The sequence below is a fragment of the Malania oleifera genome, chromosome 4, assembly GCF_029873635.1.
Source record: "Malania oleifera isolate guangnan ecotype guangnan chromosome 4, ASM2987363v1, whole genome shotgun sequence".
Lineage (NCBI taxonomy): Eukaryota > Viridiplantae > Streptophyta > Magnoliopsida > Santalales > Ximeniaceae > Malania > Malania oleifera.
The window spans coordinates 83,382,665-83,409,530 of NC_080420.1; the positions used below are offsets into that span (position 1 = coordinate 83,382,665).

Below are 26,866 nucleotides of genomic sequence, written 5' to 3' on the forward strand. Positions count from 1 at the left end.
AATTATACTAAATAAAAGACGACATTGTTTCTTAAATGGACTTGTAATTACACGGACATAGTTATATTGCATTTTAATTCTGTTTTTTGTTGTGTAGATATTATTAAAAAAATAAAAAGTTCCTATCAAGTTTTTATTTTTATTTTTATTTTATTTTTTATTTTTCAGAAGAATGGAATGAGAGAAAACATGCCATATGTATGAGAGTAGCGTGTTCTCTGTGTGTGTGTGTGTGTGTGATGAAGCGTACTGTACAGATTTCTTCTATTGGACTTTTCATTTCACCATTGAGTATCCATATCTAATAGTTGATGGGAAAACAGGTATTCAAGTAGGACACATTAGAAATAAGTAAAAACATCTGGAAATCGACATGGCCGTGCCTGGCACCCATAGGCCATATCTGAGTCTAAGTACTGTAGTTGCATATAAATCTGCATATAAATTTGTTGAACGCTTCTTCAAGATGTTTTGGATTCCTTATCTTTTTGTTGGATTATGCATATCCTTTGCATTTGTAGGACAGTCCACTTGCACTAGCACAAGCATATGAGACACGTGACAAACTCATGGCAACACATACGGAGTTGGCTGAAGAAGGGGCCATTCAAATTGTTGTGATAAAGACTACAGGTGATAAAATATTGACCCAGCCACTTGCTGACATTGGTGGGAAGGGCTTGTTTACGAAAGAAATAGATGAGGCACTATTAAATAGTGAAATAGACATCGCTGTCCACTCAATGAAGGATGTTCCTACTTATCTACCTGATGGGATAGTTTTACCTTGCAACCTTCAGCGTGAGGATGTCCAAGATGCATTTATTTCCTTGAATGCAGCCTCTTTATCAGAGCTCCCAGCTGGGAGTATTGTTGGAACGGCTTCACTTAGAAGGAAGTCACAAATTCTTAACAGATATCCAACACTCAATGTAAGAAATCATATCTGCTTCTTGTCTTTTGAATCTTATAATCTTTTGGTTGCTAGCATGTCTGTAGCATGAGGATTGGTTTACTTAAGATAAAGAAATTATTTTTCAAATGCAACAAGAGTAGTCCTTCTAAAATGCAACAGGAGCAGTCCTTTAATTAGTTTTTCCTCCATTTCTCTCCAACTCTCTTCATTTATCTTGTGCAAATGCGATTTCAATGTGAAATATGTTGCTGATTCTAATCATGGAAGGCTTAAGTCATTACTGCTTGAAAATCAGGAGGATAATTAGTAATTAAATTTGGGGCTTCATTGAAGCATATGGAGACATTATACACTCGCATGCATTATTGTTGACAAATCAATATTTTGAAGAGACTGTCCTGAATTCTACTTTTAATGCTTGTTCAGTTGCTCTTTGTTTCCTGATGGATAGTGTCTCAAAGCTTTTGTTGGAGATTCTATCTTCAGTGCTTATTGACTTCACTCTTTGCTTTCTTGTGTAGTGTGTCAAAGTTTTTTCCTCTATGCTTCTTCATAAGCGTCAAAAGGTTGCACAAGAGCTTTTATGCATGGAAGCAACTGTGCTTTACATCTTGATGCTATGCATAAGTTGCATGTCAATCCCCCCCCCCTCCCCCTGTTCTTTTGTCTTTTACATGTTTGAATAGAAGAATTTTTTCTGCCCAAAAGAGGTTTGTTCTTGATATTTTAATCATGAAGAATATTTCAGCATTTACTTGAAAGCGAACTTCTCCAAAACCGCTAATATATTCTTTGGTTTCATTTTGCGTGTCCTTCCTTCCCTCTTAATGGATGAGTTCCATGTGGCGTTGCTCATTCTAGTGATGGTCTGATGTTTAGGGAGCAATGTCTTGCTGTTGCTTGTTGTTCCTCCATTTGGTTGATTTCACTTTGCAGGTACTGGAGAACTTCCGGGGAAATGTTCAAACACGGTTGCGAAAACTCAATGAAGGTGTGGTCCAAGCAACTTTATTGGCATTGGCTGGTCTGAAACGCCTGCAGATGACGGAAAATGTAACTTCTATTCTTGCAATAGATGAAATGCTCCCAGCTGTTGCGCAAGGGGCAATTGGAATTGCCTGTCGAAGCAATGATGATAAGATGGTATGCTTTACTCTCTTGGATGATATGTAGACCATCACATTGAATATGTATTTGGTTACGAAATTATTTATCATGTGACTCTATTGTCTAATCCACCTGTGGGTCGATGGAAATGCTAGAACTCCTGGGAATTACATCAGCCTGTGACCTTGATAATTTTTTTGTTTTCCTTCTAATTTTTGTTATGAAGGAGCGAAGTACTGTAGACAGTGAGTTGATCCCAGAACCTTGTGGGAATAACAAGGCTTGGTTGGGTGCCTACCATTGGGCTAAAACTGATCCTGTTGATCAAAGTGTTATTGAGAAACTGTGTATAGTGAGTACACCCCATAGCGTCATTTTCAATCAAATACAGTAGCTCCATCAAGGAAATCATGGGCAACTACTACAGTACTATCATCCACATTATCATGGGCAAGTACTACAACACTGTCATTCACATTACAGTAGAAACTGACAAAAACATGGCCAAATGTTAATTAAATTGAATAAAGCATCCCTCACATTCAATGGTCAGTGGCCCCTGTTACCTTTGTTGAAGATTATATGGAGAGTGTTTGGATATTGTAATATCTGGGTTCTGGAGGATATTTTAGTCTTGTTTTGCCCTTCGTTAATAATAGATGATAAATAATCTGGAACTATAAGCCTCTCTTTCTCTCTCTCTCTCTCTCTCTCTCTCTCTCTCTCTCTCTCTCTACTATTTTTCTTATGCTTTATTCTATTTTCTTCTTCTTTCAGATATATTCATTTTAGGGTACTGAATGGATTATTCTGGTTTAGTTACATGGTATTAGAGCAACTCTAGAGAGAGATTATATTCAGAATTCTCTTTTCCTGGTTGATTTAATTGGCCACTGAGAGGCTCATCTTCCTTGCGTGAATGGTGCACTTTTTCTCCTCTTGATCTGAGTTGTACGGCTGCAACCATGCCTTTATTTGCCTTGGTTCATTCTGATATTTGGGGTTAGTTCATTCTGATATTTGGGGTCTTGGTCTTGTCAAAATCCGAATTAGTTTTTGATACTTTATACTCTTCTTGATGATTATTTGAGAATGACATCGTTGTCTTTATTTAAATATAGATAAGAATTTTTAACAATTTTATAATGAAGTAAGAACTCAATTTGGTATTGATATGGAAAATTTTCATTGTAATAATGCTTTAGAGATACTAAAATTTTCATTCTTTTTGTGTTGATCGTGGTATTCTGAATCAAACTTCTTGTGTTTTTACTCCTTAAGACATGGTGCATTAGAGCCCAAGAACAAGAATATGCATTTAATTGAAGTTTTTCATTCCTATTTATTGCACACACATTTATCTAAGTGCTTTTGGGGGTTATCCAGTCCTTGCTTCCTGTTTTTTGGCTTTTTTTTTTTTTTTAATTATTATTTTTTTCAATAGGAGGTTCACAATATAACTCCTCTTCCTCTGGTCTTTCTGCAAAGTCCATTATTTCTAGTGCCTCGAAGAGTGTTTGGCAGTACATGTTTTGTGCATGTTTTGACTCCGGTCTTGACAAATTGTTTCCTAAGGCTATTAAGTGTGTTTTTGTTGGGTATTCTAGAATCCAAGAAGGTTATGGGTGTTTTAATCCACTTAATTCGAAAATAACGCGTTAGTGCTAATTTCACCTTCTTTGGACGAGTACTGTAATTTTCTAATGAGGGTTGTGTTCAGGATGATTTGGTTCATGTCTTCATGATACTCATATTTCTATCCCTAGTTCCTCATTTTTGTTAGACTTTTTTTTTTATTTTTTATTTTTTTATTTGTTTTGTTTTGTTTTTTTTTTGTTTTTTATGTGCGTTGATACCTCTATAAATTATCCTTAAGCTAATGACTACTACAACTCTAGAAAGGTCATGGATGGTATATGAGTGGTGGAGAGGAGAGCCTGCAATTGCTCCTCTATCTTCTTTACATCCACCACTTTCTCCTCCATCTGATCATTTGTCCAGGGGTCTTCCTTATTCCAATTTGGACATTCTAGTGGCTCTTCAGAAGGGTACTCATTCTTGAACTCCTAAATTTTGTGTTGCTTAGTCTATTTCCAATTTCCTTTCTGTTTACCGCTTACTACTTGAGGTTCCTTCATTTGCGCTGTCATGGTTATCAATGCCTATTCCTTCTACTTATGTTGAGGCATTAGCTTGTCCTGGCTGGAAACAAGCTAATGATGCAATATGGACCCTTTGCTAAGTTGTAGGACTTGGAATTAACTGATCTTCCTTGTGGCAAGGAATTGGTGGTGTCATTGGGTGTATGCCGTCAAATATCATATTGCCAAAGGGCACACAAGAACTTATGGTATTGACTATTTTGAGACTTAATCCTCCACTGCTTGCCTAAAATCTGTTTGGTTCTTATTTTTATTTCTCTATAAATCTTGATTAGCCTATGCGATGCCCTTTCATGCCGTGATTTATTGAAGGAGGTATATATGGAGCAGCCTCTTGTGGGTATGTTGCTCGGGGGGAGAGTTCAAGAAAGGTTTGTCGACCTTCAAATGACAATTTATGGATTGAACCAGTGAGACCTCATGTTTGGTTTTACTTTCACAAAGTCAGTACTCAGTACTATTGTTGTCAAGTATGTGTTTTAATAGTGTTATTCAGACTGTTTAGTGTTTTTTAAGAGGAAAGAATATTTTGTTGGTTTGGTTGTGTATGTTGATGCCATTATTGTCACTAGTGATGATATGGTTGGCATTGAAGGAGTGAAATTATATTTGAATGAACATGTCTAGATGAAGGATTTGGGTGCTCGATGATATTTTCTTGGCCGTTAAGTTCTCAGGAGTAAAAAAGGTGCAAGTGTATTTCAATAGAAGTTTTTTTGGGATTTATTGAGAGGGAGAGGCTTGCTTTGAGGCAAACTTGCTAATATTCCTATGGGTCCTTGTATAAAACATTCAATTGAAAATAGGAAGAATTTTGATGATAAACATCGACATTGATGTCTCTGATTGGCTGGCTTATTGATTTGACCTACTCAAATGATATTTCCTATGCTGCTAGAGTACTGAGTCAGTTTATGAAAAAACCAAAACAAGTGCACTGGGAGGCTGCATGCAGAATACATCAATGTGATTGAAGAGCACTCTTGCTAAGGGGCTCTTCGATAAACTGCACATACATCTAGATATTGTTGGTTAATTTGAGCAGATTTGGTTGAATCTATTAATGAAAGATGGTTAGTGAAACCTAAGGTGTAGTTCTAAGAGGAGGGGGGGGGGGGGGGGAGGGTGAATTGGGTTTATTAAAAATTTCTTTGATCCTCTTTATGAGCTCGTCTCTTTTTACAATCTCTTAAGGTTTTCTCGTATTTTCGTTAATTAGGCAGTACACACTTGACTCCTATTTCCTTTTAATCAATTCACAATCAATAAACACAATCAATTAATTTACCATTCACACACAACAACTACAAGACAAGAAATCAATTCGCAATATTTAAAGGTCCTGCAAATGAATGTTCAATTCTTCTTGTTGATTTATGAATTTGAATATTGCAATGACAACCAAACACCTTTTCAATATCAGAACTTAATTAAACCTTCAGCTAACAAGTTTTGGGTGTTAACCAATCAACGTACTTCCTTTTGGTTTCCGTAAGAGATCAATTAACCAACGTACTCCCTTTCGGTTTCCGCAAGTCCAAGAACAAATTAGGCCTTTTTGGGTTTACTTAAATTCTAATAAGTATTACTTTATGATTTCAAGTATTAAAACATTCACGCAAGTTATATTGTTACTGAAATTAAAAGGAGAGTAAGGAGAAGAGAATAACACCACCACTTTTTATGAGGTTCGGCTTACCCCAGCCTACGTTCTCACCTTAGGTCAACTACCTAAGGAGTTAACTAAATCTTGTTCCTTCCGGGTGGAACAAAAAACCTTACACAATTTACCCTCTTTTTCAGGAAGAGAAAAACCTCTCCAAGCACCAGCCTGTGCTTGGTCCAACGATCCAATCAATCCTTTGAACCGTTCAAAGTATAAGAAGATGGAAAATAAATCTGCGTACAAAAAATACTCTCAAAATTTAGAGTAGGTTGTACAAATTGAGATCTAAATTGTATTTCTAAAAATCAAAGAAAAATAGAATATATGAAACTCTAAAGTTTTAGAAGTCACCGATGGTTCTTAAAAAAAAAATTGAATTGCAACTCGAAACCGAGCTTTGATATTTTCAATCTACCAAATGGTAGAATTCCTCTCCAGCAAAAGATGTGAGTAAATTGAACTCAAGGAGAATTTCTTTCTCTCCAACAAAATGATGTGGGCACATGAAGCTCAAGGAGAATTTCAGCACAAGAAAAGTTTCAGCAAAAGACTTATTAATCTCTCTTCTTTTGTATTCTATCTTATGTATATTTTTCATTACCTAAGGTGGTATTTATAGGCTTTTTCAAAGATCAATGTTCCCATCAAGTTAGGTAATATTTGAAAAAAAATGTTGACTTAATTTTGAATTTTAAAATTTTTCATTACCCAAGGAGCTATTTATATGTTTTTTCAAAGATCAATGTCCGCATCAAGTTAGGTAATATTTGAAAGATGATTGTTGACTTAATTTTAAAATTCAAAATTTTTCATTACCCAAGGAGGTATTTATATGTTTTTTCAAAGATCAATATCCCCATCAAGTTAGATAATATTTGAAAAAGAATTGTTGACTTAATTTTAAAATTCAAAATTTTTCATTACCCAAGGAGGTATTTATATGCTTTTTCAAAGATCAATATTCCCATCAAGAATTATTGACTTAATTTTAAAATTCAAAATTTTAAAAAAGAACTTCCCGTTTGAGATCTGAATCTGCTCCGTGTGGCAGTTGTTTGCCATGGTTAAATCTGAAATTCAGAATGCTGACAGTCATCTGCCAAAATATAGGCAGTCGTCTGTCATAGTTAAATTTTAAATCCAGAACACTGACAGTCGTCTACCAGGACACTGTCTTAAGTGTAAAACACTCAAATTTTGCCATTCGTCTGTCAGGTGTCTGACTTCTTTTTATTTTTGAAAACTTTCCTTCCTTTAAGACCTTTGTTGCTTTGATTTTAAGAATATATTTTAAGCTCTTTTAACAAGGTGTTTATTAGTTTCTTTTGATTTATTAGAGTTTCACATATCTAAATGGCATTTGGTTTAGAAGTACTTACAATAGTCCTTCTAATTATGATCTCCTTAAATTAGTAGGTCCTTCAGCCTTCTTCAGCCTCTTGAGGTTCACTTTTGATTTTGGGTTTGCTTGCTTTTAACTTCTTCATTTATCGTCCATTGCCTTTGATATTCTGAGGAGCTTCCACTAGATTAGCATTGAGCTTTTAGTTTATCAACCTTGAGAATCCTTTTACCTAAAAACACATTATTCAACACCACATGTTAAAGCATCTTTCATTTTGTTGTCATCAAAACAAGATTGAAAAGCCTAGTTAGGCTAACAATCTCTCCATTTTTGATGATGACAAATGAGAAGCAAAAAAAATATGAATACGTGTTAAAAAAAATCTCCCCCTTACAAGTAGCATCATTCTACTCCCTCTTACAATAAGCATTACTTTAACAATCTGTAGATTCAAGACCGATCATGCTTATTGCTCAATAACGCTCAATATGCTCAAATAGTATTTTTGCTCAAATACTACTCCCCCTTTTGACATCAATCAAAAAGGGTAAACACTAAAATGTACATATGACCACATACTTCTCACTCATGCCAAGATTCAACATCATATCTCAAACATCCACATGTAGCATGCTGCATCTCATTTATCATGAGCCTATGTTTCAAGAAACAAAGAAAGCAATTCAAGCTAAGTGTTGCATTATACAACACATCAAAGTACATGCTAAAATAAATTTTGATCACTCAAAAGAGACAAATCCTAGGTGACCCTAGAGACTGTTTATTGATTGTGGATTTTTCTTTAAGCCTTGTTCTTTTAGTTTACTTCTCTACTATGTAGTAGACTAAGTTCTCTTCTTATGGTTATAAATTTATCTTCTGAGAGTGGTTTAGTAAAGATATTAGCCCATTGGTCATTTGTACTGATGAATTCTAGATTTGTCTTCTTTTTGAATCAGATCTCTTAGGAAGTGGTGTCTTATGTCAATGTGCTTTGTTCTTGAGTGTGAAATAGAATTTTTAGATATGTTAATCGCACTTGTGTTATCACACTTAATTGGTACAGTTGTGTAGTTTAAATTGAAATCTCTTTATTGTTGTTTCATGTAAAGAGTTTTTGCACAACAACCACTAGCTGCTACATATTCGGCCTCAGCAGTTGACAAAGCCACGAAATTTTGTTTCTTAGAAGACCAAGAAACTAAAGATCTTCCTAAGAAGTGGCATGTGCCACTTGTGCTTTTTCTATCTATCTTACAACCGACATAGTTCGCATCTAAATAACTGATCATTTCAAAATTGGTGTCTTTAGGATACCATAGTCCTAAGTCCATTGTGCCTACTAAGTATCTTAGGATTCTTTTAACAACAATTTGGTATGATTCCTTAGGTGCTGATTGAAAACGTGCATACATACACACACTAAACATTATATCAGGTCTACTGGCCGTTAGATATAATAGACTTCCAATTATGCCTCTATAGTGCTTTGTGTCTATGGATTTTCCCTTTTCATCTTTGTCTAGGCTGATGGACGTACTCATAGGTGTGTCTATGGGTTTACTATTTTCCATACCAAATTTTTGTATCATATCTTTTATGTATTTTGTTTGACTTATAAAAGTCCCATTTTTTGCTTGTTTAATTTGTAGTCCAAGAAAATAGTTTAATTCCCCCATCATGCTCATTTCAAATTCTTCTTGCATACATTTTGCAAATTCTTTACATAGATGTTCATTTGTAGCACCAAATATTATTTCATCTACGTAGATTTGAACTAAAAGTATATTATTTTCCTTTTTTTTAATGAACAAGGTGCTATCAATTTTTCCTTTTAAAAAATCCTTTCTCAATTAGAAATTCACTAAGTCTTTCATACCAAGCCCTAGGGGCCTGTTTTAGTCCATACCAAGCCTTAGTCTAAATACATGGTTAGGATTTTCAATATCCTCAAAACCAGGGGGTTGTTCAACATATACCTTTTCATTAATATACCCATTCAAAAATGCACTTTTGACATCCATTTGATATAACCTAAATTCTTTATAGGAAGCATAAGCTAACAACATTCTAATAGCTTCCATTCTAGTTACGGGGGCAAAGGTTTCATCATAATTTATTCCTTTTTCTTGATTGTACCCCTTTGCTACAAGTCTAGCTTTGTTTCTAGTGATTATACCATTTTCATCCTTTTTATTCCTAAATATCCATTTAGTTCCTATGATCGAATGATTTTCCGGTTTGGGTAGTAATTTCCATACTTGACTTCTTTCAAATTGGTTTAATTCTTCTTGCATTGCAACTATCCAAGATTCATCTTTAAGGGCTTCTTCAATATCTTTAGGTTCATTTTGGGATAGGAATGCATAATGATTGCAAAGGTTCTTTAGTGAAGATCTAGTGGTCACACCTTTAGATGGTTCACCTATAATTTGTTCTTGAGGATGATATTTCTTATATTTCCATTCTTTTGGTAATTCCATATTTTCTATGAGTTCATCTTTTGACTTTTCTTTGTTTATTTCATTTTCCTCTTTGATTTCTATCTCATCCTCCTTTTTGAACAAATCATCTTTTTCTTCATTTTTAACTTCTCTTGAAAAAGCCTAACTAGGCTTTTTAATCTTGTTTTGATGATAACAAAATGAAGGATGCTTTAACATGTGATGTTGAGTAATGTGTTTTTAGGTAAAAGGACTCTCAAGGTTGATAAATTAAAAGCTCAATGCTAATCTAGTGGAAGGTCCTCAGAATATCAAAGGCAATTGACGACAAATGAAGAAGTTAAGGACAAGCAAACCCAAAGTCAAAAGTGAACCTCAAGAGGCTGAAGAAGGCTGAAGGACCTACTGATTTAAGGAGATTATAATTAGAAGGACTGTTGTAAGTACTTCTAAACCAAATGCCGTTTAGATATGTGAAACTCGCATAAATCAAAAGAAACTAAGAAACACTTTGTTAAAAGAGCTTAAAATATATTTTTAAAATCAAAGCAACAAAGGTCTTAAAGGAAGGAAAGTTTTCAAAAATAAAAAGAAGCTAGACACCTGACAGACGATTGTCTGTCTATGGACAGACGACTGGAAAAATTTGAGTGTTTTAAACTGAAGACAGAGTCCTGGCAGACGACTGCCAGTGTTCTGGATTTAAAATTTAACCATGACAGACGACTGCCTATATTCTGGCAGATGACTGCCAGTATTCTGAGTTTCAGATTTAACCATGGAAGACGACTGCCATGTTGTGGCAGACGACTGTCACGCGGAGTAGATTTAAGATCTCAAATGGGAAGTTCTTTTTTAAAATTTTGAATTTTAAAATTAAGTCAACAATTCTTTTTCAAATATTACCTAACTTGATGGGGATATTGATATTTGAAAAAACATATAAATACCTCATTGGGTAATGTAAAATTTTGAATTTTAAAATTAAGTCAACAAATTTTTTTTTTTTCAAATATTACTTAACTTGATGGAGATATTGATCTTTGAAAAAACATATAAATACCTCCTTGGGTAATGAAAATTTTGAATTTTAAAATTAAGTTAATAATTGTTTTTCAAATATTACCTAACTTGATGGTGATATTGATTTTTGAAAAAGCATATAAATACCTCCTTATATAATGAAAAATTTTGAATTTTAAAATTAAGTCAACAATTTTTTTTCAAATATTACCTAACTTGATGGAGACATTGATCTTTGAAAAAACATATAAATACCTCTTTGGGTAATGAAAAATTTTGAAATTCAAAATTAAGTCATCATTTTTTTTTCAAACATTGATTGGATCGTTGGACCAAGCACAGGTTGGTGCTTGGAGAGGTTTTTCTCTTCCTGAAAAAGAGGGTAAATTGTGTAAGGTTTTTTGTTCCATTTGGAAGGAACAAGATTTAGTTAACTCCTTAGGTGGTTGACCTAAGGCGAGCTGGGGTAAGCCGAACCTCGTAAAAAGTGGTGGTGTTATTCTCTTCTCCTTATTTTCCTTTTAATTTCAGCAACAACATAACTTGTGTGAATGTTTTAACACTTGAAATCATAAAGTAATACTTATTAGAATTTAAGTAAACCCAAAATGGCCTAATTTGTTCTTGGGCTTGCGGAAATTGAAAGGGAGTATGTTGGTTAATCAATCTCTTGCTGGAACCGAAAGGAAGTATGTTGATTGGTTAACACCCAAAACTTGTTAGCTGAAAGTTTAATTAAGTTCTGATATTGAAAAGGTGTTTCGTTGTCATTGTAATATTTTCATAAATCAACAACAAGAATTGAACATTCATTTGCAGGACCTTTAAATATTCCGAATTGATTTCTTGTCTTGTGGTTGTTGTGTGTGAATGGTAAATTAATTGATTGTGAATTGATTAAAAGGAAATAGGAGTTAGTGTGTATTGCCTAATTAACGAAAATACGAGAAAACCTTAAGAGATTGTAAAAAGAGACGAGCTCATAAAGAGGATCAAAGAAATTTTTAATAAACCCAATTCACCCCCCGTCTTGGAACTACACCTTAGGTTTCAATTGGTATTAGAGCAAAGTTATAGCAAAACCTAATAAGTAGCTATATAAAGATCTAAATGACACAAATAGGAGTAGCTCCCTTTGGTGAGGGTCAATCCTCAACTAGACTACCTATTTTTTGTGGATTAAATTATACCTTTTGGAAGCAACGAATGAGAATCTACCTTCAAACTATGGACTGGAAGGCATGAAACATTGTAACAAATGGAAATTTAATCCCTACTAAGCTAGTTGATGGAAAAGAAGTACCTAAAGAAGATAAAGAATAAATGATTCACATTTTAAAATGTTGCAAATTAACTCAAGTGCAATAAACGCTTTATATTGTGCACTTGATGCAAATGAGTTCAATAGAGTAATGACATGTAAAACAACCAAAGAGATTTGGGATAAATTAGAAGTAACCTATGAAGGCACAGTAGATGTTAGGAAAAGTAGAACGATATTTTAACCAGTGAATATGAAGCCTTTAGGATGAACTCCGATGAAAGTATAACAAGCATGTACACTAGGTTCACCCATATCATAATTTCACTTGGTGCCTTAGGAAAAACTTATTCCACCTATGAGATGATCTGTAAAATTCTAAGAGTACTCCCATCTATTTGGGAACTAAAAGCCACAACCATTACGGAGGGAAGAAATTTTAAAATAACTTCTTTAGATGAACTCATAGGATCTCTTCTAACCTATGAAATGATGTTGAAAGAAAGAAGCACAGAAAACAAAAATAAGAAGTCTATAGCTCTAAAAGCTTTGAAAGAATATTCAAGTGAGGAAGATAATGAATCTACTGAATTAGAAGACGAGGACTTAGCTCTAATAACTAAAAGGCTTGGAAAGTTCTTAAGAAGAAACAAAAAATTCACTAGAAAATTTAATAGATCAAAAGCTGAAAAAGGAGAAAGCAATAAAAAGGAATACAAAAATAAAAATGATCCTCCCACTTGCTATCACTGTAGAAATGTCGGGCACATCAAACCAGAATGCTCACAACTCAAGAAGGAAAAGAAGAAAAAGAAACCTACAATGAAGGCAACTTGGGATGACACTAGTTCGAATGAATCGGAAAGTGAGCCAAGTGATCGAGAAGTAGCGAACATGTTCTTCATGGTGCATAACGAAAAGGTAAACTCTTATTATTCCCTCTCTAAAGATTCGTGTAATAAGTCTTGCAGTAATTCATGTGAAAGTATGCCATCTTATAAAGAACTTCAAGCTGAATTACTCTTTCTACATAACAAGTTCATTAAAATCTCGAAGAGGAACACAAACTTGAAAGAACAAAACGAAGCACTTAAAAATCAACTTGAATCTGCAAAATTTGTTGAAGAAGAAAAAGATTTAAAGATTGAAGAACTTGAGAAAAAAGTAGATAACTTATCTCAAAAATTAGCTGAGTCTCAAGTGAATGAAGATAGCAAGATTATGCAAGAAATAAATAATCTCAAAAATAAAATTCAAGAGAAAGAAAATGTCATCTATAACTTTACCAAAGGTAAGGATAACTTTGAAAAGATGGTAAGACAACAAAGGATGACAAACAACAAAGAAGGAATTGGTTATAATGGAGCCTCAAACAAAAGAAAGAAAAATTTGTATGTGGGATAATTTGTAAATCAATCTAAATATTATGCAAGTACTTCATCAATAAATATTCATGAGCACACCACATGGTACATGTGCAAAAAGAAAGGACACATAATGTTTGATTGTCCATTTAAGAAAAAGTATACAAAAGTAAAAGATGAGTGGAAGATAAATGCTAAAAATAGGCAAAATCTAAAGAAAATTAAGAAGGTTTGGATTCCAAAAGTAACAACTTGAATCTTTTCTTGTAAGTTTGTTTTAGGACCACTCCGTCTAAGGATAAATGATACTTGGACAGCGGATGTTCAAGGCATATGACGGGAGATAAATCTAAATTTACCTCTCTCACTCCAAAGGATGGAGGATTTGTAACCTTTGGTGACAATGCAAAAGGTAAGATCATCGTAATAGGTAAAATAGGTAAAGACTCCTCACTTTCTATAGATGATGTCTTGTTAGTAGATGGTCTAAAGCATAATCTACTAAGTATTAGTCAACTTAGCGATAAATGATGTGAAATAATGTTTAAGAGACAAATGCATAATACGAGATTCTAAGAATCAAAATACATTATTCACTGCACTTAGAATGAACAATTTTTATTGCATAAATCTTAATAGTTTAATCCCTCAAGATATAACTTGCCTAGCAGCCATGAGTGAAAATAGTTGGCTTTGGCATAGGAGGTTAGGACATGCTAGCATGGATCTTGTATCCAAATTCTCCTAAAAGAATTTAGTTAAAGACTTGCCTTAAACAAAATTTGTTAAAGATAAAGTGTGTGATGCTTGTCAATTAGGAAAACAAACCAAGAAAAGGTTCAAAAATAAGAAACATATATCAACTAGTAGACCCCTAGAACTTATACATTTAGACTTGTTCGGTCCTACTAGAACCCAAAGTTTAGGAGGAAAACAATACGCCTTTGTAATTATTGATGATTACTCAAAATACACATGGGTGTTGTTCCTAGCTAACAAAGAAGAAGCTTGCAACTCATTGATCACTTTATGTAAGAAGCTTCAAAATGAGAAATGGTATAATGTCTTAAATATTAGAAGTGACCAAGGAAGAGAATTGAAGAATCAAAATGTTGAGAATTTTTGTAATGAACATGGCATAAATCACAACTTTTCAGCACTTAGAACCCCACAACAAAATGGAGTTGTGGAAAGGGAAAATAGAACCCTCCAAGAAATGACAAGAACCATGCTTAATGAAAATGACCTACCCAAATATTTTTGGGCTGAAGCTGTAAATACAGCTAGCTATATAGTTAATAGGGTCTCCATTAGATCAAACCTAGACAAGACATCCTATGAATTGTGGAAAGGAAGAAGGCCTAATATAAATTACTTTCATGTCTTTGGGGTAAGTGTTTCGTTCTAAATAACAAAGACAATTTAGGAAAATTTGATGCTATATCGGATGAAGGCATTTTCCTAGGATACTCCACAAATAGTAAAGCCTATAGAGTCTACAACAAAAGAACACTCACCATAGTTGAATCAATTCACGTAGACTTTGATATTCTAAGGAGCTTCTACTAGATTAGCATTGAGCTTTTAGTTTATCAACCTTGAGAGTCTTTTTACCTAAAAACACATTACTCAACACCACATGTTAAAGCATCCTTCATTTTGTTATCATCAAAATAAGATTGAAAAGTCTAGTTAGGCCAACAGTTAGACTGCTGTGCCCAGACTAGTGCTGAAGTAGAATATAGATCCATGGCTTATATTGCGTGTAAAGTGATGTAGCTTAAGTTGCTTATGCAACAACTTGGTTTTGCTATTAGCTACCCTATGGATATGTTTTGTGACAATCAAGCTGCCATCTATATTGCTGATAATCTTGAGTTTTATGAATGACTACACATATTGAGGTTGATTGCCACTTTGTCAGACATGCTGTGATGTGCAAAAATGTAATTACTCCCTTTGGTAATTCTTCTAACAAGTTAGGTGACATTCCCTGACATTATGCTTGGTTCACGAAATGGAAAATGGTGGGAATAGAAGAGCTGTTATGTGGGAGAGTAATAGTTTACAAAACAAAATTGGTGTTATTCTCATGCAAATGATTATGAAAAAGTTGGTAATATTCAAACCAGTATGGTATAGACTAGGATAAATTTTCTCATGGGAATGTCTATTCTTATGCTATTCCATATTGGTTGGTATAAAACCGACTTACGCATAATCTTTTTCATTAGAATAGAATCACTTTGTTTTTTTGTAAACTATTTTATTCATATGCAATAGCTATTTGATGCAGGACAGCATCATGGAATAACATCACAATTCCATTATTATTCCATTCTGCAACATTGCCTAAGCCTTTGTTTAGAAGAATGTTTCAAAAGTTTTATTCCAAGTTGGGCATGGGTGATTTCTATGCCCCAACTTGAAGGTGAGTGTTGAAGATTGTGTTTTAGTTTGCTCTAACCTATTATATATATATATATAGTAGCTATTTCATTCCTACCCTATTCGATAGATAATGCAAAGGTTTGTTTCAAAACTTTTGTTCCAAGTCAGGCATGGGTAAGTTGTATGCTCCAGCTTTGGGGGGGCGGGGGGGGGGGGGGGGGGGGGGAGTATTGATTAAATATATCTAATTACCAGCGTAGTTTTGAAAATTCGTAATATCTGGGCTCTGGATGGTATTTTAGTCTTTTTTCTTGCCCTATGCTAAAGGAAGATAAAATCCAGAACAATCAGCGACTCTCTACTCATAAACTCATAGATCCCCTCTTCTTCTAACAAATCCTACAAAATGGTGCGAACTTATTTATGCTGAAGCCCTGTTCATGCTTCCCAAACATCACATTCTTGAGTTTCTTATTCGTTTCTGTTTCAGTTACTGTCTGGACAGTTCTGGTTTTGTGACAAATTTGTTCTAATATCTTTGATTGGATAAGATTACCATCAATGCCGTAGCTGTGATCTCCTGATATAGGGCATGGTTCATCAAAGCAGTCAAATTCCATTAGGGGCTATCCCTCTGTCGGTAAGCACCTCACTTGATTTCCTTCTTGCTCAAGAAAGCACATCATTTGTATGGCAGCTATTATATGCAGGTGGTGATTATGATTTTGAATGTTAATGATATTCTTATGGTTTTATGATTTTATCTTCCCCATTTTGATGAAAGATAATCCAGTGTTTCTTTGTGGTCAGAAATACAAATGCCGGCTTGTTTGTTTCTAAAATTAGGACCCTATGTATCTCTATGGGATCTTGGCATCATGCATGACGGATTGTCAATGTTTGATTTTGCACTACCAATTGATCTGTTAATAAAGCCTTTGGTTGATTGGTAGAGAGACTTGAGATCAAATGATTTAAATTCCACCTTTATTAGGACTAGTGGGATCTGTAGGCATGTGAGAACTACAGGAACGTGTAGGGAAAAAAGCAGGTGAAAAGTAGAGAAAAATAGGCCTTTAATTTTACCCATACAGCCAAACCTAATGTTTTAACAAGTCATATATAAAATATTTTAATAGCAGCATTAATGGTTTTTTTTTTTTTTAGTATATTTAAAACAACTTCACATTGGCATCTATAGGAGTATCAATTGGTTTAGCTCCCAACAAGCTAGAGTTACATAGCAACTCCAACGTATATTTTTGATGAGTACACTGTACAATCTCAATAGTAAGAAAGTAACGCAGAATACCCGAGTCCTTGATTTGAAATTTTGCTTGAAACCATTGCTTAACATCTGCAATCTTGCTCTAGTAACTATTAAATATGATGATATCATCGACATAAACTACTAGAAATACCGTACCTGTCTCCTTTTTGCGAACAAAAACTGAATCATCAAGTAGCACTAGATAAAGCCAAATGCAGAGATTACAACACTAACCAGGCTTGAGGAGACTAGTTAAGATCATAAATGCCTTATGCAACCTGCATATTTTACCATCCTCCCCCCTCAAGCAACATATTGAGGAGGTTGCTTCATGTATACTGCTTCCTGCTAATGTCAGAAGGCATTATTCACACCCAATTGGTATAAGGGAGAATCAAAATTAACTGCCAATGAGATCAATACACAAACAAAATTTAGTTGAGCAACAGGAGAGGTGGTCTCAAACTAATCAATACCATATGCTTGGGTGTACCCCTTGGCAACCAACTAAGTCTTAAGTCATTCAACAGAGCTGTCAGGAAGATATTTAGTAATTACCCAACAACACCTAACTATCTCCTTACCTAGAGGAAGATCTATTAAGTCCCACCCAAGGTTGTAAGCAATCAATCACAAACACACGACATCCATTTTTACATCCATTGCATGCTTCCACCCTTAATTCTTTCTTTAGATCAGTAATTGATGGATTTGGAAGAGTAGAAGACTTCTCTAGAGGGATAAGGATAGGAAAATGAGGATTAACACAAGAGGGGGAATTGTAAATCGTTGATGGAATTAGTATAGATTCATCCAAGGATGACCCGAGGAGAGAACTTGTCTTTACCAGTATGTTGAACATGAACAAAACATTTGGCTCAAAGACATAAGGCACAACAGAGAACATAGATGTTTTTGGGTACATGATGGAGAAGGGAATTTGTTCCCCTATAACACTTGAGAGCATCCTGTTGAGTAGAAAACAAGATGTAAGAAGAGCATTGGTTGATAAGGTTTTATGAACATGCATACAGAGTAGAGACCATGCTATGTCAAGTAAATGTCTATTTTTACATTTAACTACTCCATTCTTCTGAGTGGTATGCATACATGATGTTTGATGAATAATCCCTTTTGTCCAGCAAAAAGACTGAAACTTATTTTGAATGAATTCAAGTGCAGTATCATATTGAAAAATTTGAAATCCAATGCCAATTGAGTTTTTATTTCCTGGTAGAATTGAGTAAATAGATTCAAAATTTCCGATCTATCTTTTGACTAATAGATCTAGGTCATATGCAAAAAGTCCACAAGGGACTCAAAAAATATTGATAGTCAAATTCTTGACTCTTCATGGGCTCCAAATATTTGAGTGAATAAGAGAAAACAATGATTTAATACGAGAGAGAGTGGGCCTTGAATTGGTGATAAGATTGCCCCTTTGTGACCTGTTGGTCATATGTTTGAGTCGAAAGAAACAACATATCTATATAAAAGTAGGGGTAAGGCTGCATATACTGTGACGACCCTCCCTTTACCCTTGCAAAGCAAGGAGCCTTGTGGCCCGGGGACACCCTTTTAATGTTTTACTTTGAGACTCGACTCTAGATGGAATAGATGTCCTATTATCCTTTACTAACTGACATTTAGTACACTCAATGAGAAATGGACTTGAACATAGGGAAAATTTGTTGTAGTTTTTGAAGGGATGGATGAAACAAATGAGCGTGCCACTGATCAAGAGATACACCATGAGTAGAAATTGAGGATGCCGTATGACAAGAACTGGACCCACCACAACCACCTTCAAAATAGTATAGACCACCCTTCTCAAGCCCTCTAATCCTCTTCTTCATCTGAAGATCCTAAATAACATAATGACAAGGAAAGAAGGTCACAGAACAGTTATGAAACTTAGTTAATTGACTCATTGATAGCATGTTCAAGGGAAATTTAGGCACATATTATACAGAGAAAAGAGAAATGGAAGGAATTGAAAGAATATTGCTAGAATCAGCAACTGGTGTAATTGAACCACGAGCAAGAGTAACCTTGGAGTGTAAAGTAGGGGGTTCAAGGACTCAAACAAGTTAGGGCTACTTGTCATATGGGAGGAGGCACCTGAATCTATAACTCAAGGTGAGGAGGATGAAGAGGCAAGAAACCCAGTTGCACTGGAATGGGCCACAATAACACCAGATGTAAAATACTAATTTGGAGTTGTCGAACCATGCAAACAAGTTTGTATAGATGATGGCTAGGAGCATTTGAAGCGTCAATTATCGCCCTTTGTAGGAGACCTATTGGCCTAAGTTGGTTTCCCAAGGGGATCCCAACATCAAAGGTATGATTGTCCTTGCCACAATGCATGCAAATGCAAGAACGGCAACAATGAACTCCACATCCTAATAATACACAACCACTGCCACAACCACGATCCAAATCTCGGGCTTGCCTTCCAAAACTTCTACTACAGTTAGGCTGTAACCATGGCTAAATTATTGCAGGAAGGAGTTTGAGAAGAAGTTAGGCAGCACATACTAGCACAAAACAACACTTTCAGGACTTCAAAAATTCAAAACTTACAACTCTTCAGACCATCCAAAATCCAGAACTTCAAGAGGCAGCTATGACTAGAGAACTGTGAGCTTACAATATCCTAGGAGGAATTACTTAACTACAAAGAACAGGGCAGACCACAGCAAAGGACTGCGGGCACTTGAAAAACAACACGGCAGCAGCTACAGGCATTATGGTGGGCAGTAACTGGAAGCAAATACAGGCATGAACATGAAATAATTCTTTGAACACCAATTGAAACCAATTAGCAATCAGCACAAGTTTGCAAGCAATCAATCATGAACACATGGCATCAAAACAGTATCATCAGCAAACCCATAGTACAAATAGACAGCAGCCCGTAGAACAGAAGAATAACAACTGCAATATACTAGAAACTAGGTATAACTGAGTTTACATCAGCAAATCACCATGAACCAGGGATGCTGCACAACCTAACTGAGAGGAAGGGTGTCCTTAAATGGCTCGCAAACCGACCAGAAGATCAGATTTGAGGTCTGATTAAGGGAGGATAAGGGAAAAATGGAAAACAAAGTATCCAAATAAATTCAGATTTGAAGGATATCCTCTGATATATGTTGTAAAGTTAGAGTTGGAGGAGAGAAGAGAAGAAAAGTGGGAAGAGAAAAAGAGGAAAAACTGGGTAGAAGTTTCCTGGAGTCTAGGTACAACTCCAAGTCTGCCTGTCTATATATTATTATTAATAATAAATTCTAAGGACAAAAATACCCCCATTATTTCAACCTAATTACTAAAATAACATATTATCTTTTAATAGTGGAAAACAATTTTATTTTCCATTTTAGGTTTTCAAGAATTACAAAATGCCACCTTGCTTTCTAGTTTTTCAACATTTGTATAGGAAAGCTGGAAGCAATGCAGTTTTGTAGTTTTTTGAAAAACTGAAAATGGAAGATGAAAAGTATTTTTCACAACTGAATAGGACCTTAACTTTTGTTACTTTTAATAAGCATTTTTCTCCTGTAAAGCTGCTTAATAAATGTCATTTGTTTATGATGATTTTATTATTTTTATCTCCATATGACATTTATAGATGGTGGGCTTTTACCTAGTGATAAGGATGTCACATCCAAACCTGAAGCTCAAAGGCTCAAGTTAAAAAAACCTCTCCCAAAATGGATGTAAGGTTGCATATATCATGCTTTTCCGAGGCCCCCAATATGGCATGGTAGCTTTGAGCACTGGGTGTTCCATTTTTGCATATTTGACAATTACCTCTCTGCATGTTCTGGAAAATCGCAAGCTGGCCTCTTATATTATTCTCACTTTTTTGTAATAGGCTAATTATATAGCCTCATTGAATCATGAGGAAACCAGGTTTGCAGTTGCATGTGAGAGGGCCTTTCTTGAGACCCTGGATGGATCTTGTCGCACTCCCATAGCTGGTTATGCCTATCAAAGCAAGGATGGGAACTGCATTTTCAAAGGATTGGTGGCTTCTCCAGATGGAATGCAAGGTACAACTTTCTCGGCTTGATGAGTTCAGTTATTTTATATTGTATCCTTCTTTGTGACATTCTTAAACATTACATCTATGCCACATGTTTTCTTTTTTCAGTACTTGAAACGTCTAGACAAGGCCCCTATGTGCTTGAAGATATGATTCTGATGGGAAAAGATGCCGGCAAGGAGCTTCTTTCGCGGGCGGGTCCTAATTTTTTCAGTTGTTAAATGTTAATTTATCAGTAGGGTAGGGAGAATTATGGTAATCAAGGCTTCATGTTCAAATTTTGCTCATTATATCATGTGATTCTTTCATCTTCTGAGTTGTGTTGTAACTTTAATGTCAATAATTGTTTGATTGTGTAACTTAGAATAGCATGTTTTAATGAATCACGGTAGAGGTGTAGGTTATTGTCATTTGTAATAAATAAATTGCCATTTTTTTTAAAGGGCAGCTTGAAGCACAAAGCTCTCTCTCTCTCTCTTTCTCCGCATGTTGTTTTGCCCGCTTAATGTTTATATTAGTTAAATGCTATGTGCACAAGTGGATTAAGCATGTAAGGTGGTGCATTGAATTACATATTACTGGACTTCCTAAATCCATAATCAGATTCAGCAGCTCCCTTGATGGTCTGTGAAGGTTCTGTTTCAAATGCACCATATTTTCTCGGCATAGTTCCCTTTTATTTTTCCTTCTTTTTTTTTGGTTAGTAAGATTTTGCCTTTAAATTCTTTTATTAATTGCGCGTTGAGGTCAGTGGTGTTCAGACATAGACCCAATTTCTTATGGACCTTAAGAGCACGTTGAAGCTCTTTGTAACACAATTCACTGGTATGTTTTCTGTTGCTCACGGTTTAGGCTGTTGCGGTTTAAACAAGGTTAATGTTAAACAATTCCTGAAGGATCTTATGAATTCAATCTGTTATCCAGTATCTTTGAAATGTGGCATTAATTATTTTTTTCTCCAGAGTATGTTTGTGAAAAATGGTTATGCATTAGGGGTTTGGTTTTAGATTGAGATGTGGATCGTCCTTTGGGCATGAATTCATAATAGTTCCGTGATTTGTTTTGTTTGTTCCATGTTTTCTTGCGTCCTGATTCTTTCATGCGTTGCTGAGTTATCTCTTGATGTCTTACTCTAATTATTCAGTGAAAGAGCCCAGCCTTGCTTAATTATCTTGTCATACATGCATACATATATTAAGTACACAAACACCGGCGCAGGCGCGCACACACACACATATGCACACCCACACCCACATATGATGGTGTGTGACACTTGTAGGGCATTCGACTAATTTACCATGACAATTACTCCATCCTCTCTGCAGAAATTCCAAATTTGAATTTTAACTATTGTGCCTAAGATTCAAATCTTGACATCTAATTAGAAAAGCCGTTGAAGGAGCAAACTGTCACATGAAAATATTAATGGCAGTCCTTTTATTTTGAGGGGAGATGCGAAGTGGGAGGAAATTAGTGCAGCAAGTTTAAGAGTGCTTGGTTTGCGTTATTTTTCAGCATTTTTAAAGATGTGATCTCTGTAATATCTCATTATCACCTTTGTTTTGGTATTCAACATGACAATAATTTCATTAACTAGTTTGGGTGTTTAGTATGACATAACAATAATTTCATTAACTAGGAATGGAAGATTTTCACGGAATATAAGAATTTCAATCCCATGCTGCCTGTGTTGAACTTCATAGAAATCCTATTTTCATGAAATCTTATGTTTAGGACTAGATTGATTACACTATTTTGGCGAATTTAATGTTTCTATATAGTATTATGACGTGCTATTGTTATTACTATATTGATAAAAGTAGAAATTAATAAAAGTAGAAGTGCTATTATCATACTACAACAGTATAACATAATAACTGAGATTCCAAAACCATATTGCCCTATATTTCAGTAAAATTTTTTGGGTAACAATGAAATTATTCTACCAAGGTAAATTGTCTTTTTGCCTCTTGATTATTTCATCGTTCTTGTTTGGTCACTCAACCATTTCTTTTTGTGTTGTTTCATTGCAATTTTGGTTCAGGAATAGAATTGGAGGTATGGAATAGGGCTGTGAATGAGTATGATTAAGAATAGAATGCCACTGTCTGTTATACAATAAAATAAAGGGCTGAAATTATGTTCATATTATATTTACTATAATGTCCTTATGTACAAAAATATTCATAAGTTATAACTTTTGCAATCTAAACTTATTAAACCAAACGTACTAAATATTGCAACTTTATTCACCAAAAAAATAAAATAAAAATCCTTAATAGATCTAGTGGTCAAGTAAATGGATGCCATGTGTAAACAGTTATCAATAACTACTTTGAGAGTATTAGGAACTACTTACTAGTAAATGTTGACTTAGAAAAAGTATCAGATTTATTAAAATTGTATTTGAAAATATGACTTTTAAGTATTAAATTTGAACAATTTTTTTTTTTTTTGAATTTTTTTTTTTAAAAAGATAAAATAAATGAAAGTCTTTTGAAGAGATTAGGTTTAGAAGTAAAATTGTGTATAGGGAAGGTAATACTTTAAATTCTTATTTTTGAGAATTCAAAGGGTTAGCACCCTAAAATACCAATTTCATTAAATAATTGTCGTGCTTAGCCTATGTATGTGTGTGTATTTTAAAAATGACTTTAGAAAGAAAATAAATTCTTAAAAGTATATGATGCTTAATCAAAACACTAAAAGAACATAAACAACATACATAATAATGCAAATGATGACATAATGCGAAGGGATTTGAGTTTTTGTTTGATATGGTTGAATCAGCAAAATAGGTTGCCTACATATCCTCAAAAAAGGAATTGAGCCATCTCTAGTTTGGAAAACGTTTTCAAGAACAATTTTGAAAAAAAAAGAAAACAATTATTCAAAAAATCATTGTTGAAAAATGCTGAATTGGATATTTAAAATTCCTCGGTCAAATTAAAATCACAATCGATCAGTATTACACAACTTAGGGTCTGTCTAATCAAACACAAATCAAATAGATATATGAGCTTTTAAATAATTTAAACAAGTATAACAGTTCTAGTATTTCCCAATCAACCACAAATCAATATTTAAATGTAACTGCAGTAATTTTAACAGATAAAGATAAGCAAGCAAATACGAAAATGTAAAGAGTATAGGGAGAGAGTGACACTTGGTTTATACGAGGTTCGGCAAATGGTGCTTATGTCCTCGCCTCAAGCCAACCCAGGCAGAGCGACGTCGTTTACAAACTCTCCTTACAGGGCGGAGTCTCCCTAGCTCACTTACCGGGCGAAGCCAAACCTTTACACCTTACAGGGTGGTGCCCTCCTAGCTCAATTAACCGGGCTGAGCCAAATCGGTTCTCCTTACAGGCTAGAGTCTCCTTAAATCACTTACCGGGTGGAGCCAAACCAATTTACAGATATGAAAATATTGTGTACAAATAAAGTGCTTTCATAATAAATAAATGTGTACAATATTAAGCTCAATGCACTCTTGTATGATGAGAGTTTACGCTCATTAGAGTATTTGTAGTTTATCTCTCAAAATTATATTTATGAAATAATGTGAGAGATGATAATGAAAATGATCTGTTAGCCTTAGTGACTAAGGGTTCTCATTCCAGTTTGTTTTGATGACAACAAACCATTAGTGGTTCTTAAGTATGCTAACATTTTTCCTCAAGTTTAGTTCAAATATATAGGACATTTCCAAGGCAAGCATAAGGGTCAGACATATATCGAACAAGCAAAGAGCAAATGACCATCAACAAAGTTTCGCACATGGCACATCTGGAGCTCAACCACCCAAACAAAGCATATATAAAACTCTACATTAATTGTATTTTTGTTGGGTTGTGTGTGTGAGAGATAGGATGTATGTTACAACTTTTTGTGAATATGGTGTAGTCAAGAGTATCCTGTAAGAGACGAGCAAATTGCATATGCATATAGTTCACAAAAGGCTAAGACATGAAAACCGAGTTCACACATGCATATCAAGTCACTTAACTGGATAAGATGTCAAATGGCTTTCAAATGTATTTGATCAAATCAAGACATCTTATAACTGGTAAAAATACTTTTGGACAAGATTGGTTTTTAATTTGAACAAAAGATTATTTTTTGGAACTTGTCCATTTTCATTTAGGTTTTTATTAAAACAAAAAAAGAGTCACTCGTCGACGAGTGTATTGGACTTGTTGACGAAGAGATCCCGAGGTCACCTAAAATCTCAGAGGTGACTTGTTGACAAATGCAGGGATTTGTCGACGAATGTGTATGAGTGGCTTGTCGACGTATACAAGGGAATCGTCGACAAAGAGAAACTGAGACCTATTTGAATTTAGAAGAGAAGACTCATCGACGAATGTAGAGGATTCATCGATGGATGCATGTGCAAGACTTGTTGACGAGGTCATGAAATCGTCGACGAGTGTCGGGCCCCAAAACGCATTTAATGCACAATCACGACTAGTTTTCAAATTGTCTTTTCTCCATTAATGCCTAACGACTCTCTAGCGAGCTACTTGTCCCTTTGCCCTTTAATATGAGTCTTGTGCATTCATTTTACATTAGTTAAGAACTTGGTTGTTGAGCACATTCATTGAGCATTCTTTCTAGGGATTCATCTTTGCTCTCAAACTCTCTTGATTTTTACTCTTGTCTTACACATCATTTACAAAGAGAGTAGTGTGAGGTTTGGATTTGTATCATCAGCTCAAGAAGGAGCACTTTGAAGTTACATCTATTTGATTTGATTCATTGTATTGAGGGGGTTCTTTGAGAGCCTTTGTAAGGTGACTTTTGATGAGCATCTTGTTGTAACTCTTGGTAAGCAGCTAGGGTGTGTACTCGTGATTGTAAAGGCTTCTCCGTTTTGAAGGAGGATTACTTAGTGGATTTTGGGAATCCTTGAGTTGGTCTCAAGGCGTGGACATAGGCTTGGTGCTGAACCACGTTAATATCGTTGTGTTGAGCTCTTCTCTTCCTTCACTATTTATTCGTTGCAAATCTTTTTATTTGTTATTTATTGTGATATATTTCACTTGTTTCTAACCCAAAGTTATTTTGTAGAAAAAGTTATATATCCGCGAAAGATGTCTATTCACCCCCCTATAGATGCACACCCGGACTGACAAGTGGTATCAGAGCGAGTCGCTAGACCTTCCGAGTAACGTCTAAAGCTTAAAGATCAAATGACAGATATGTTTTCCCAAGGACAATTGGTTGACTACCCACTAAAGTTCAAATGGAATCAACTACCCTGCATGGAAAGAATGAATGACAATCTTCATTCAGTCATATGATTTGAAAATGTGGAATGTAATCACCGATGGAGATTACGTATTCAAGGATAAAGAAGGTGAGATCATACCAAACAAGAAGTTGTCTGACGCCGACTCAAGGTTAGTTTAACTGAATTTCAAAAAAAAAAAATTTCTCTATTGTGCTGTGAGTGACAAAGAGTACAACTGCATTTGCGGATACAACACTGCAAAGGAGATGTGGGAAAAGCTCCAGGTAACGTATGAAGGTACGCCTTAAGTTAAAAAATAAAAAAATCTATATGTTGGTTAAAGAATATGAAATGTTTAAAATGGAAGAAGGTGATTTGATTACTTCTATGTTTACACATTTTACACATATAACAAATGGCTTGAAAGCACTTGGTAAGAAATACTCCATGGAAGATAATGTGCACAAGGTGCTTCGCTCATTATCGGAATCGTGGCATGCAAAGTCTACAATGATTGAAGAAGCAAAGGACCTATTCAAGGTCACTCTTGATGAGCTCATTGGGTCTCTTATGACTTATGAGATCAAGAAGAAGAAGGTTTCAACTAAAGTAGATAAGCCAAAAAAGATAG

General features: G+C 34.8%; 1 protein-coding gene across 1 annotated transcript in view; it reads left to right on the forward strand.

The window, feature by feature from the left end:
- Positions 1 to 21,461, forward strand: part of LOC131153088 (porphobilinogen deaminase, chloroplastic) — a 32,276-nt gene extending 10,815 nt beyond the window's left edge. Inside the window, exons 2-5 of the mRNA XM_058105129.1 lie at positions 527 to 932; positions 1,853 to 2,059; positions 20,830 to 21,007; positions 21,109 to 21,461. Of these exons, the coding sequence (XP_057961112.1) occupies positions 527 to 932; positions 1,853 to 2,059; positions 20,830 to 21,007; positions 21,109 to 21,221 (904 nt within the window). The 3' untranslated portion in view covers positions 21,222 to 21,461. The remainder of the gene's footprint in view (positions 1 to 526; positions 933 to 1,852; positions 2,060 to 20,829; positions 21,008 to 21,108) is intronic.
- The last annotated feature ends 5,405 nt before the right edge of the window (positions 21,462 to 26,866 follow it).